The sequence below is a fragment of the Dermacentor albipictus genome, unplaced genomic scaffold (genome assembly GCF_038994185.2).
Source record: "Dermacentor albipictus isolate Rhodes 1998 colony unplaced genomic scaffold, USDA_Dalb.pri_finalv2 scaffold_26, whole genome shotgun sequence".
Taxonomy (NCBI): Eukaryota; Metazoa; Arthropoda; class Arachnida; order Ixodida; family Ixodidae; genus Dermacentor; species Dermacentor albipictus.
In genome coordinates, this window is record NW_027225580.1 from 4,264,044 (window position 1) to 4,278,339 (window position 14,296).

The 14,296-nt window shown below is 47.0% G+C and overlaps 1 protein-coding gene across 2 annotated transcripts in view; it reads right to left on the reverse strand.

The window, feature by feature from the left end:
- LOC139052522 (hemicentin-1-like) overlaps window positions 1–14,296 on the reverse strand; it is a 118,631-nt gene that overhangs the window by 21,909 nt on the left and 82,426 nt on the right. For both annotated transcript variants that reach the window (XM_070529638.1, XM_070529637.1), the window contains exons 2-6: window positions 9,945–10,055; window positions 9,148–9,354; window positions 7,770–8,225; window positions 7,159–7,452; window positions 3,395–3,715 (exon numbers count right to left, since the gene is read on the reverse strand). In XM_070529638.1, the coding sequence (XP_070385739.1) occupies window positions 3,395–3,715; window positions 7,159–7,452; window positions 7,770–8,225; window positions 9,148–9,354; window positions 9,945–10,055 (1,389 nt within the window). The remainder of the gene's footprint in view (window positions 1–3,394; window positions 3,716–7,158; window positions 7,453–7,769; window positions 8,226–9,147; window positions 9,355–9,944; window positions 10,056–14,296) is intronic.

Below are 14,296 nucleotides of genomic sequence, written 5' to 3' on the forward strand. Positions count from 1 at the left end.
CAATTTTTTTAGGAGAAACCAAAGCACGCATTATTGATAAACTCCGGTAGTAATCGTCACGGAAGTAGTTAGAGTACAACATTTGTTCTTGAGCGCTTGAAGTTGCTTCGCTTCACAGCAGCCTCCCACTTAGCTGAAAGCTTCTTGTCTTGTAGGAACTAATGGAACATCGGAACATCGTCGCGGCCGCTGGTGTTCGTGCTAGCGTAGGCTGCACAGAACGCCGGCATGATCGGCCTACAAGTTCAATTGATACTGCGGACGTCAACTACCACTCCTATATACACACAAATAAAGGAATATAGGGTCGTGCGAAGCAGATTAGGACGGCACGCACGCAGAAATAAGCCCGGTCAGGGACGGTCACGGAGACTGCGAAGGAGCGGAACATCAGTGTTTTAATTTTAACTGACGATTGCGTCACTCCTAAGTGAAAAATCCCCTCCCCCCCCAAAAAAAAATTTTACCTTCATGGTTTATAAGGTTCCCGCATATGTATATGAGCGTCTTATTGAATACGACAGACTCTTCAGCTTCCCTTTAAATGCCAACAGATATTGTCCTAAATCACAAGACTCGTTGCGGATGAGTGTTTCAAAGTAACATGATAATCCCAGCGGTAGGTTCTCGGTAGGCATCCTTTCGATAACTCTGCGTTAGTGAATTAAATGCACAATATTGCACAGAATGGTGAAATTAGACACGGTTGAAGCATTCTTTGTTTTCTTTGATGGTATCCATTCACGCACCTTTCCCTTAATATTGACTGGCACGCACCACAAGCATGAGTGAGTATCATTTATAGCCTTCAACTAAGCACTCAGAGCTTGCAAATAGAGCAGCCGCGTGACACACAGTGTTTTAATTAGCAAGTTTCCTAATTGAATGTTCGGAGGCTTTTTATAATTATGGCGCGCGCTATTTGGTTTCAGACTGAGCATGCCAGAAAACGCGGAACAGCAAAATACACTATAGTGCACATACACAAATCCACCTGGTGTAAAAACATTCTCTTTTATTGCACCCCTAACATTACCTACGATATTGCAGGAACTCAATTATATTATCCTGATCTTGCCAACTTGGGGCCGTATAACGTAAAACTATTCCAATATGTTTTCATTCCACTCTCCTGACGTCAAATTTGCGTAACCGCCGACGCAAGCATCGGGCGGTCACCCGCAGGGCTGTCTGATCAAACCAATCAAATGCTCCCCTCGTTCATAGGAGGTCACTTTTGTTTGCTTTAAGAACGAATAACATTGCCTGCACTGAGCGGCTTGTCTTATCTAATTGGCTCACAAGAGGCGAGAAGCATGCTCAAGTGGAGAGGGTTTCGATAGGGCCGAGCCACTGCACTGAATATCGATAACCGGATGAAGAGGGTGGTGCCGGCGTCTGCGATTGGTCCGCTTTGTCTTACTTAGCTTGCGGTGTCTTGTCGACATTGGCGGCGGCATGCAACGGAAGCTTAAGAATGACGCTAAAACGGAACCTCAGCAAAGAAGAGTTGGCAGAACCATTTCGTGAACGTACCGAAAGTTCTAGAAAACGTTACACGGCCACACAAAAAGTTTATTACACGTAAATAAACCCATGCTCTCCGGCAGGGGCGAGTAGCCAGTGGCGGAGCGGTCGGCGGCAGCCATGTTTTATTCCATACGAAACGAGGCAGCCTGCGGCTATTCAGAAGAAAATTCACTTTTGTTCGGCGTATTAATGCATTTTTAACGCGGGAAGCTTTTGCGGTTTTGTGACGTAGCGTGAGAGGCAGGTGAACTTGGTGCAGCCCAATATTTTTTTACCAATAGCCCTAAAGACAAAAAGACATCGAACTAGAAATAACTATTTTTGTTTTGTTCCGTCAAATTATGCATAATCAGTGTTTACATGTCATATCAGACGGGGACCTATCGCGGTTTTCGTGACGTCGCGTGACAGACAGGTGAATTTGAGGGGGGGGGAGGAGGGGGAATTCCAAAAAAGTTTTTGACCAATCGCGGTGGGCTGATTGCAGAATTGGAATAGAAAAGTTTGGAATAGTATTACGTTATAGCACCCCTGTTTATTGTTAACCGAAACCACTCCTATCACGTTCTCTTATTCTATCGATGTTGCTCTCAGCCCCTTCAAATAAAGTCAGTTCCACACAAAAATAGCGCCGCCACTATTGATTTCCTTTCTTCTTATATATATATATATATATATATATATATATATATATATATATATATATATATATATATATATATATATATATATATATATATATATATAGTAATAAAAGAAAGAAAAGACAGACGTTGAGGCATATGTTTTTACTGACGTTTCGGCCGGAGGACCGATATTCGTCAGAGTGAATTCACTTGCATTCACTCCGACGAAGGCCGGTCCTCCGGCTGACACGTCAGTAAAAACACATGGCATAACGTTCCTCTTTTTTTTTCGTTTTTGAGTGTGATATCTTCCGGCCTGGCGCGAAACCCTTAATCCTGTGTGCATACATACAGCCAACAAATAGGGACACCAACTACAGCATATGGAAATAATCTGTTGCTCCTAATTAAATTAAAATTGGCCCCGGCAGCGTAGTCCGATTGAAAAAATTGGGGATACGACGCGAGTACGTTGTTGTGCACAGTATAATTTCCTAATGTCTCGGTTCGTGCAGCAGCTAATATATAAATAAATAAATACGTGCACACACTCTTCTTTTGCTCGGAATGACACCGATTTACGTTATTCAGCTGGCCCGATAGCTTCCGCGCAATCCAGTAACGTTTCGCATGGCCATGTTTTCGAAATGCTGACAAAACATCTTGTTGCAAGAAGCAGACGTGCAGGGAATAATAAGTGTTGTCGGTCCTAAACAACCTAGGAGCCTTGTGGACAGTTCTCAGCGCAGTACAATAGCTGAACGCTCCTTATTGTCCTCAAGAACGTGCGCCGCAGGCGTTGTGTGGAATTGTAGTGCGCTGCAGGGACAAGGCTTAGGAAACATGCGCGACTCGGGATTATTAGTTCGTGCGTGTAACAATCCTAAATCTTAATTGAGGGCGATTACATTGCATAGGCGTCCCATATATCGTGCCTTGACTGAAGTACACGTGTAGCAAATATATGTAAGCCTTGTTTAAACGCACGTAAATGGCTGTGGGGTGATTCAAAGGCTATATCATGCGCAAGGCGTACGTAAACGTACGCTACGTGCAAATGTAGTGGCTCTCCAGTCGGCACTACAAACACTGGTGTCAATTGATATGCTCTGCGATGCAATTATCTTGCGTTGCTGAACCGCTGTAGCTTAGTAAAAACCTTCAAAGTGTTGTGTTTTACGACAGCACTGCAGTTATGCAAGCTAATTAAGAAACGTATGTGGGTGTAGGATACCTACGCTTAGGTGAGAACTTGAAGCGACAGCGCTTTCTCTGTGTCCCCACAGCATTCTCTGCCCAGCAGGCCAGGACAACGTTGAAAATAGATGCATTGGCGACAATAGCTAGGCGTTCAGAATAGGTAATCTGTGGGCTCTTTTGGAGAGACGGTTTTCCTCTTTCCTTGTTCGTCTCTCGCGCGACCTCCGTGTCGTCCTCCAGCAGCCAGAAATAGCGCAGTGGTTCACTTGGATCGGCTCGGACGTCGCAGGTGACATTGACAGCCTCGTCTTTTTCTACGTGCAATGTTTGGTCCCCGTCGGACCCGCATCTCGGTGAATCTGCATCGAGGTAGAATAAACAGGTTTTGGAATATAAAAAGCTGAAGGTATGTTCCGTCTCCAGAGCTATCCGATGTACTGCGCACAATACGGAAGAATAGTTTGTAGCATATATAGGCCACGGTGCTGTCCGACAATCTAAAGGTTAAAAACGTGACTGTGGCTTTAATTATTCGGCTTAAAATACATGAAAAAAGTTGGTTATGATAATGTCATCCAAGATGAACTAAAGACGCCGTCAATTCCCGAAAATGTATCTGCGGCCTTTGCCTGAGGCTTGTTAAGATTACCCGACCGTGCCTTATCATATATTTATAGTTTTAGTCCACTGAAGAATGGAAAAGTTACACAAACTGGCTAGCCCAACGTTACTAGACTAGTTTCTGTTTTCAAACTCGGCGCCGTTGCGCGGCACCGCCACCCGCCCGCGCCTTCGTGGCGCTGCAGTCGCGCCCAGCTTCACTTCCTCACTAGCCGTCTACGCGGACGGGGCGGACTAAGCACACGGTGCAGCGTTGGTGTGTTCTGTGGTTGGTTGTTGACGGCAAATTTCAGCAAGCATGGCATCCGCGAAACCGTAACCTTCGCCGACTTAGTTAAGAAGAATATCAGCAGATGATGCCGACGTGCTCCGTACTTGGCTGCATAGACGGCTATCGGAACGATGTCGACAGTTCGGCGCGCCACTTTTTCTGTGCTCCCAGCAGTGAGACGCTTCGCTCGGCGTGCAACAGAGCGATCCCTCGTGCCGACCCGGAACTTTCTACGAAATCCACGGCACGCGCTCCTGCCACTGCTCCCGCGTTCGTCGTCGTCTTCCACAGCTGGCTGCGTTGCCAATCATCATTCCAGCGTAGAATTTCACTTCTGTCGTCGTAATGGGGAGGCCGCGTTTACAGGGTTATGAGCCATTGCATAAGGGAGTATAAGCCACTGATTGTTTTACGTAGCGGACAGAGTTAATCTTGAAGAAGTTTAATTTCTAAGAATCACAAGCGGCAAATGGCGGGCGAAGGCTGCTAACCAAGTCGCCGAGCAAATTTGAGACATCGAACGCAAGCGACAACGGTGGACTGCGGGCATACCCCCACTGACTTCGTTCTGTCCGTCGCAGCCGAATGTGTGCGTAACCTCATAATTGAGAAATACATTAATCAACTCTCGGGATTAACCCATCTATAAACACAGGGGCCGCACGTTTCAACTTCGCTGGTAAACCATGTGAAAGAGCCGACGATATTTTTCTGTGTGTGTATGTGTGGCTTGGGTGTTCAAAAACTGACCTCGCCCTTCTTTTTGTAGAGCTTCTTTGGCATGGTGAGAAGATTCGGTGGGGATGAAGATTCTCCTACAATCACGCACTTTGGCCAGATCTTCAGGCTCCTGAGCCTAAACTGCGCGAAACGTTAAGACGACAGGAAGAAACACACGACCTTTAGGAATGCAGCTTCTGCGCTTCGCTGTATTTGTTTCTTCCGTTCGTGCAGTTTACCCTTCTTCAGTACGAACCAACTGGCCCAATGAATCTTATTGTTGTAGGTGGATACCACTTTCTCATGGTATCACTAGTTCCGACAAGGCGGAACGCCAGCGAGCGTGAAACGCACTCTAACTGCCCGTCTGCACAAGCTCAAGGCTGCGGCGAGGCGTCTGCAGTGGAGCTCGATGGAACCGCGCTGCCATCTGGCGGCTGTCACAGGAGTGGCGACAGCGGCTTTAAGCGCGCGGGCGGAGAGTTTTACAACTGAAGCTAGTCTAGTAACGTTGGGCTAGCCGGCGATGAGGCTTCATTGGTGACTGCATCAATTACACGTGCCACCACAGGAACACATTTTCATTTTACCGCTTTTGAGGCTCGCTAGGAGGTGAGGTAAGTTCGTTGAAATTGAAAGGAATGCTGCACATGGCTATTTTATATTGTTTTCGCGTCTGCAAATGAGGCCGCGATTAAAAAAATTACGTTTCTCAATTAAACTTCACGCATCCAGAAACACCACCTCAAATATCGAACCTGCCATATCATGCTCACCTTAGTGGCATGACAAGTGGTGGCATATCGCTCCCGTTCTTATTGCTTCACCATAGGCAGTGCTTGCTACTGCTCAGTGTGATCCGATATAACATAATCATCATTAACAATAACGCAACGATTATTTTTCCAAATTCGAGAGCGATGGTCACCTTTGCATATCTGGTGAGCTCTTATCGCGTTGCAGCATCAAGTAACGGGCTGCCATTTAGACACTTATAGCTTTCGGTCCTGAGTGCCGTGTCGGCGATCCTTGTAATTCACAGTGCTATTGGAACTACAGTGCAGTGGTTGGAAGCTTTTTCAAACATTTGCATTCCTACGCATATTAGCCTAGCTGCCTGTTAAATAAACATACAGGGTGTCCCAGCTAGCATTAGCCAGAGCTTTAACATATGCGAATGCCACGTAGCTGGACAGAACCAAGGTAATGTTGTTTGCCGTCGCTTGGAGATACTTAAATTATTTTTCATTACTTGAGTTACATAACTAGCGTTGATTATCAACTTCTCAAATAATACAATTATATGAAAAGTGTCAATGACAAAATTGTAGAGTGACATGAAAAACTCCCGATAGAGCTTTCTGTTGCTCAATACGTGCTACATAAAAGTGTTTTATCAAGCGTGAAAGAAGCCCGCAATGTGCACTGAAAATTGCGCCACGACTGGCCACTCGAGGCACTTTGCGTGTATTCGCGGGCTCCTTTCATGCTCGGAAAAACACCTTTTTTGTAGCACGTATTCAGGAACAGAAAGCTCTATCGGGATTTCTTCGTGTTGCTCTAAATTTTTTCTCATTGACACTCTCAACTAAATAGAATATTTGAGAAGTTGACCAAATAATTAGGACTTATTATTTAATAGGCGGATTGAAAAAATGTAATTTAAGTATCTCAAAGCGTAGGCAAACAAGATTACCTTGGTTTTATCCAGTTACGTGGCATTCGCATATTTTTAAGCTCTGGCTAAAGTTAGCTGGAACACCTTGTATAACACTTTACTGTGAACATTTGGCTGGTCACGAATGTTAAAAGCTGTAAGCAGCATACGCTTAGTTTTTGAAAGACGGGAAATCTAGATAGCCCGCGCAAAACAATTTCACTTACAGAAATGAGCTCCATTTGCAGGAGAAATTTACTGACTGAGTAAGTATTTAGTCATAATAATGACCCAAAGCTTATTGAGGCAGGAGGTTACAGGCGACTCAGGATACCCGTCTCTTCAGCACATGCTAGGAGGGAGTCTAAAACATTTCGATGCACTCAGAAGCGCTTGAAGAGTGCCGGCACTCTGCGCGCAGCCGACTCAACACGTTGTGTCGAAGGAAAGGCATTTAAGCAGGATGCTTGCTAGATCTCTGTTTGCGGCGGCACCAATCCGCTACAAGGGCGAACCGCGAAGCCACTACTCACACCTGACGCTGAGGAAGAGCGGTGTGCTCTCGACAAACTCGCCCTCAGAGCTCGTCACTCGGCACGTGTAGCTCCCCGTATGACCGGGGCCCACGCGGCGAATCACCAGGTAGTGCGTCGTCAGCACCACGCCTTCTTCCGGTTGTGCCACCAGCTCGCGCCCATCGTGACTCCAGGTGACGTCGGCGACACTCGACGCTGCCAGCACTGAGCACTCCATGTACACGTCGGCTCCTTCGGTGATGTAGCTGGCGTTGAGGCCAGCGCCTAGTCTGACATTCACCTCGGGCTTATCTGCGCCACAAAGCAAAATTTTGAAATCTGGGAAGTAATTAGCTGGTTGCTCACATGTAAAGTTAGCGATATATAAAGCACATGCGTGGTAGGTGACTGTATTTCCCTAGTCTGAGCGTGGAAACGGTCAGAGTATGGCTAAATTCCAGGGGTAATTCCCACCAATTCTAGGACGAAATGTGCTAACACATTTGCAGCGCTGCATTGCATGTCATTCAGAGCTGTCGACTAGACAGTCGTGTCCTTAGTTCAAAACATTTTATGTATGAGAAGGAGGGCACCAGCAAAAACCCTACATAAACTGAAAGTTCTCTTACTCGAAATGTTCACCCATAAGACTCCACTGAGAACGCCCCGACTGTCCGGCATGTTGACGTTCGTAGCGCGGCACTCGAGAAGCTTTCCCGCATGCTCCAAGAACGGCAGGAGCAGCACGCTCGTTGTGGCGTTTCCCTCGACGTGGGTGTAACTTAGGCGATCGTCCAGCGGCCGTCCATCCAGGAACCACGTGACGTTGGGCTGCGGGCGGCTTCCGGTCACCTCACACTCGAAGCTTCTTGGGGTGTAGAAACTGGTGCTGATGGCCTGTTGGGATTCATCCGCAGCGGACCAAGCAGCTGCATGGGAGTCACGTGACTTGTCATTCGCTTCCTGGGTCGAAAGCTCCGCTGCAACCCTGCCAGTGGAGCGCGTGGGTGCAGCAAGCATCAGCCAACCGGAAGCTTCCTGCTTGTCGTAAGGCCAGCTCCAGATGGACACCTCCGTTGGCGGCACTGAAATGAAAGTAAATAGCATTCGTGCTACTGCAGAACTTTCTCATAGATCTTTAACCCAACAGTTAACATTAGCAAGATCCTGGAGAACATTAAAATTATTGTCATTTGATCTTACAAACATCAACTTTTTAGAACGACTAAAAAAAACTGTGAGACAAATAGGCTATAGCAAATGTCACCAGCACAGGCTCAAAGCCTTTGCAGAGGAGCAGAAGAATGAATGATAAACAAAACAACAATAGAAAGAAAGGAAGGGTAAGCAAGAAAAACCTTAATTTGTCAGGGACGATAACCACTATTATATACTACACATGGCAAATAAGCAACACGGCCTGCCGTGTTCTACTAACGAAGCACAAGAGCAACAAAGGAAAATAAGAACGAAATAGTCTGAGCTACATTGAAATGATGAGATTTAAATCAGAAGCAGGAATGGAAATATGTCCTTTTCGGCTGCAGTAAAAAAGGCTCAACATAAAAGGCAAGGCCACTTAGGAAGACAAGTTTTCAAACGAAACGAAAACCAACCTAAGCAAGTGGTGGTGCCTGTAAAGTGCAGATCACCGCGTGTGGGGGATATTGATGTTAATGGCAAAAAGTTTGTGGGACTGCAAGCAGCGCAATTTTGGTCAGGAGCCCATACTCGTGAGTATAATATGCAATTGGCAGCCATCAAGCCCCTTGCGTGTCGTTTCGCTAGCTTTCACAGGCTCGATTGGGATGACATAATAACGCAGGAATAACGTTTGCTGGCGAATGCATGGTCTTCCAATGTGATAAGATTATAAGAAGCCTTATAAATCATAGACTGTAACTCTGATACACGGCAATAAGCAGTGATCAGAATCGTCCCCAGGAGCGAAGATAGCAGATGGCATCATGTTTAGTGTTATTACTAAAGGTGGTTACGCATACTTACGGAAAAGGTCTAGAAGCACCGAGCTCGCAACGGGCACGGAGATGTCACTGGTCGACGAACAGGTTACGTTCGCGAACAAATGCTCTCGATGAAGCGGGCCCAACTCGACAGTGTTCTCCCAGCCCCCGTCGGATGTCGGCACTGTACCGAACGTTGACCTCAGCGGTTCTTCATTTCGCCACCACGAGAGTGTCAACTTGTGGTCCACTGCAGATACGAACAGTGATTTCCCTCAACGAGTTAATCACTCTCCTTTAAAGTGCACGTGCATAGTCAGGTGTTTCAGAATGCACAGTCTAACTCCATTCAACACAAACGTCAGCAAAATGTCCGTGAAGTTGCTTGTTAAACCTAGCAGAAAGGAACGCAAAACGAAGGAATTGTCTGGAAGAGCTTCTCCGTACTCCACAGAGCTGGATGTAGCTACGGCTTGATTAAATATTGGGTTCATTTAATCAGAAAGCGATTCTCACTTCTATAGAATAAGGCAAATAATTAGAATGGTCTCGGCGCCTTGGGTATTGTTTTATCCCCCTCCTCCCCCTTTCTTGCACGGCTTAGCGCCTTTATGAAGCAGTCATTCTCTATCGCGAAATGCAGAGGAAGTTTCGCCCCCGTTTCTTGGTATAACCGAGAAGGCTCGCAAGAAGCCTTCGTGCAGAATTAATCCCACCCGATTGAAAGTAAGAAAAACAGCCGGTTGGTAATTACCACGAAGCGTACTGGCAAAAACTCAGTAATGTTCCAAATGGACGCAAAACTAATGACATGTGAAATCACCGAACGGTTTCTCATACCTGGTGGAACTCGGCAAGTGAGCCGTACAATGTCACCTTCAGCGTATGGGCCAGCCGTTGAATTTAATATGGTTCCCTGATGATCCGTGATTACTGGGGGCTGTAGTGGAACTGCAGGCAAAAATTATTAAGAGCAAGTGTGATAATGACAAAACTATAAATTTCAATGGTGCAATGTTATCGTGTTCGCTACATATATTATGAAAATTTCGCATATGCGCACCAAAAGATGTACCGGCGCCCAAATCTTTAACTGGTGTGCGGGAGCGGCGACTTTTCCGGGCGTCAGCGCCGTTTGACGGGGCGAGGCTGGAAACAGTCTGAGGCTAAGCGCATGCGGACAAAGCGCGCTCAGCTGGGCCCATCGTCTACTAGGCTGTTTCCAGCCTCGCCGCGTCATACGGCGCTGACGCCCGGAAAAGTCGCCGCTCCCGCACACCAGTTAAAGATTTGGGCGCCTGTACCATATGCCTAGGTTTTGTGTCGTCATGCATTGTTTCATTATGCGGGAGAGTCGTGCTATCATTGCCACAATATTGACGGTCGAAGCCCGGCTATCCCTTTCGTATACACGAAAGGGATAGTACAATAAACAACAGAATTGTACACAGCTCCGTATCTGGTGCGTTCTTTTACTCGATAGTCCACCTCGACTCAAGAAAATGGATGACAGCGTCGCCACTGGAACGGAGTGGTCAGCGCGATTCAACGGCGCTCCGCGGCGATTATTGAGCGAATCTCCTCTATAGCCAGACACTCGCGGTGACTGCACAAATTCACCTGAATGAAGGTCAAGCAACTACTCCTCGTAGCAAAAATCACGAGGAATGTTTATGGAGCCCAACATCTTCTTCATGCGAGATGCGGCACTGTCCTCTATCGGTAGCCTAGGGAAATTGCATCGAATAGGGGCTTGTGTTAGCATACGGGAGATAGTTCGCCCTAAAGGAAACGAAACTGAATAAATGGAGCAGCCTAAATGATAAAATAAGCGAAAGAGAAAAGACAATCCTCTCCGGAGCCTGATGTTCAAGAGCTATAAGCAAAACTTTTGCAAGCGGACATCCATCGTTTTGCCGGTATAACAGCGACGCAAAAAAAAGCATTTTTCAAGCGTCACTATCGCGGCCTCGCAGCCACCGCAAATGCTTAATCAAGCGCAAGGTTGGTGCGTGCAGCGAGCACGCGTGGCCCAACGTACAATTTATAACCATCTCGCTGTGTTTTCTTTTCTTTCTCAGCTTTTCTTTCACAGTGCGATACAAGCGATGCTCCGACGAAGTTGGATGCATGCTGCACATGCTAGGGATTCCATCCACCCACACACCGAGCACACGCTCCACATTTACGAGGAAAAAAAGTCTGCAGGCCGCAGCAGGTTAATCTGGAGTCGAAAGATCTGTCCAAGTGCGGGACGTCCAACTGCCTTTTCCTCCTAATGCATTAAGAAGCGGGCATTCACATCAAAGTGGAGTTATTCAGTTTTGAGCTTTCTCTCTCAATACGTAGCGTTTTCTCTGCTGCTACTATGAAAGTTTCTCTGTTTGCTGGTTCATACCGAGGAAGGACTTAAAATCCATCCGGAGGAAAGGAGTGCAGCAACACAATGGGTTTTGGTCGCTTACTTTATTGTACCAGTTCGGACTCGTGAATATTATTAATTTTTGCTTTTTAGGTCTGCGCTCCCATGTGGGCAGTCTTAGACCAAGAAATGCGCTTTCTGCTCCGTTTAAGAGAGGCCTTAGTGTATGGACAGCGCTTAGTGACCTTCGCTAACTCCCTCTTGCCTACTGCAGTAATCTGGTTGCCGGCCTGCGAAATGTGCCAGCGGCCGCCCGTCTGGCAATGCCAGCTTTTCTCCAAGACAGTGCAAACGGCATTCGGAACTGGCCATAGCCACCACAACCGCAATCTACACTAGTGTAACAGAGGATGGAGGCACAACTAGCAAATAAAAAAAGCCAGCACTGTCTGGAACAGTATATTGCAGTGATTCCCTTCCATCCGCGTTATTCTCTCTTCTCGAGAGGTTGGCTAGCGCGCCGTTGGTATCGCCGGGATTGACTACCGGGTGTAAGCTGTGATAGTAAGGGTATATAATCAATCATAAGTAATGAAGTACTACAAAAATTTCACTTCTAAGGTAAGAAAATGAGACACGTATTTTTGCAATCAACCCAATTGCACGTGTTACAATGCCCAGCTAAGCTCGTATTTTTCTTTCTTTCCTACTACCATGTGATTACATCCTGTTACAAATATGTCTAACACAATGCGCCATCAGAAAGTTTTGCTAGAACGCACAGTCCTCCAACTAAAGTTCTAGCTGCTACTAGAGTTGGACCTTGACGTATGGTATAGTTACTATTGCTCTTCTACCACGATACTGGACACACAAGCAAAATAACGTCACTTGTAGTGATATCGCCTGAAGCCATGGTCGACAAGAAGGTACCAAATTTGCCAAAATTATCTTCTAGGTTTGACAACCTTACGGCAACGTGTAGGTCCGGGCAGCTAAAACCTTTCTCAAGCATTCTGGTCGCACACTACGCCGAACGATGACGCCACTAGATTTACTACTAGTGTATTCGTCCGCGGCATCGCAGCTATAACTTGTACGCCCGTCTAAAGCTGTACGTCTTAAGTCAACAATAGACCGCAAAATGCCAATGCTAGGAGCTCGTCGCACAAGCATTGTAAAGTACACGAGGTGTGATGCCCTAGATATCAATCTTGTGAATTTAAAATGTGTCCTCATCAGAACAACAGTGCTTTCAAGAAGAGGATGGCACAGAGCATCAGCCCGATCAGTTCTCCAATAGCCAATTCTGCCCCAAGACGAAGTGCCTTTTAGTCAGAGGGCCGAGCCTTCCAGCTCTACACATTTTGTGAATTTCTTAGAATTTGTCAGTGAACTGCTGTTCCCTGCTTAACTGCGATGGAGATGGAGACCGGACTTGGCAGTGCCCGCGACGGCTTCCTCCGGGAAGCGGAAGCAAAATGGCACCGAGAGTGACACTGACAGCGACGACACCATGCAGTGCTACATCAGCAGTGTAGATTCTTGTGACGACACCTTCGAGCTGGTGCGGAGTCGTAAAACAAAGCGAAGGTCTCTCAGCGCATCACTGAATTCGAGTGAGTCCACCGTGAGATCTTCACGCAATACCGAGATACTCACCATTCTGTCCGCGCCATTTCTCGCCACTGACGACCTGAGACGCCTCAACAGGCCAGCCGTGTCTTCACATCTAGAGGCGCTGGTTCCGAATGCAATAAAAAAACATCAGAGTTAACACCTGTAAGAACGTGCTAGCGATTGACGCAGAACACGTGGCTGCGTTGGATTCTTTGCGCAAAGTCACGAAACTTGACGGGGTGAAAGTCCGCCATCATATTCCGCCGGGCAAACAAGTCAGTACTGGCGTAATTTACGATGTTGACGAGACCATTGTCGACTCCAATCTGTCGATCTTAATCAAGCCAGCTACAGAAAACGCCATCATCACAAACGCGTTTTGTTTCGGCATGTGACGGTGTGTTAAGATCATATTTAAGGGCAAATCCCTGCCATCGCATGAAAAAGTGGGCCACTTCCGACACGCAGTTCGCCCATTTATAACAAACCGCTGCTGTGCTGAAAGTGCATGAAGCTTGGCCATGTGAGTAGTGTGTGCAATAACACTACCGTCTGTCCTCGCTGCACTGGGCCCCACACCACTAACACGTGCGAGGACAGTGTGCTGAAGTGCACAAACTGCAGTGGCCCTCACGATGCATCCTCGAAGGAATTCCCTTTGATTCAAAATGAAATGGCAATATTGAAGGAAATGGTTAGGGACCACTCGTCTCACCGAGAAGCAGCAACATCTATTAAGCGACGACGATCACGTCGCTGACGTCGATCAAGAGCCTCCAAAGCCTCCGCAGAACGCCAACCATATTCATCACCACCCACTCTTCCACCCAGGCCAAACGCAGTCAGCTCAATGGACAAAGGTGCATCGAACAGCACGGTTGCTGATGCTTGACCCGCACTCCCGGGGCTACATGCCCCTACTGAGAGATATCAGACTTCTACAGCAGGGGACACTTCGTCTATCGCTGATGAATTGACGGACCAAGATAAAAAAAAATCTCGTGATCAGCTCTCTGGTGAGTGCTATTCGTGTTCTTCTGGACAAGCTACAGACACCAACAGCTCGAAGTGTGTTGCAAGTGCTGGATGCCATCAATCCGTTTCTAGCGAGCCTTCAGAAGTCCAGTGCTTGGGAACTTCTACAGCAGAATCATGGCCCATGGACAACAACAGCGATCGTTCCAGGAAGACGTCAGAAGTACCTCCATAT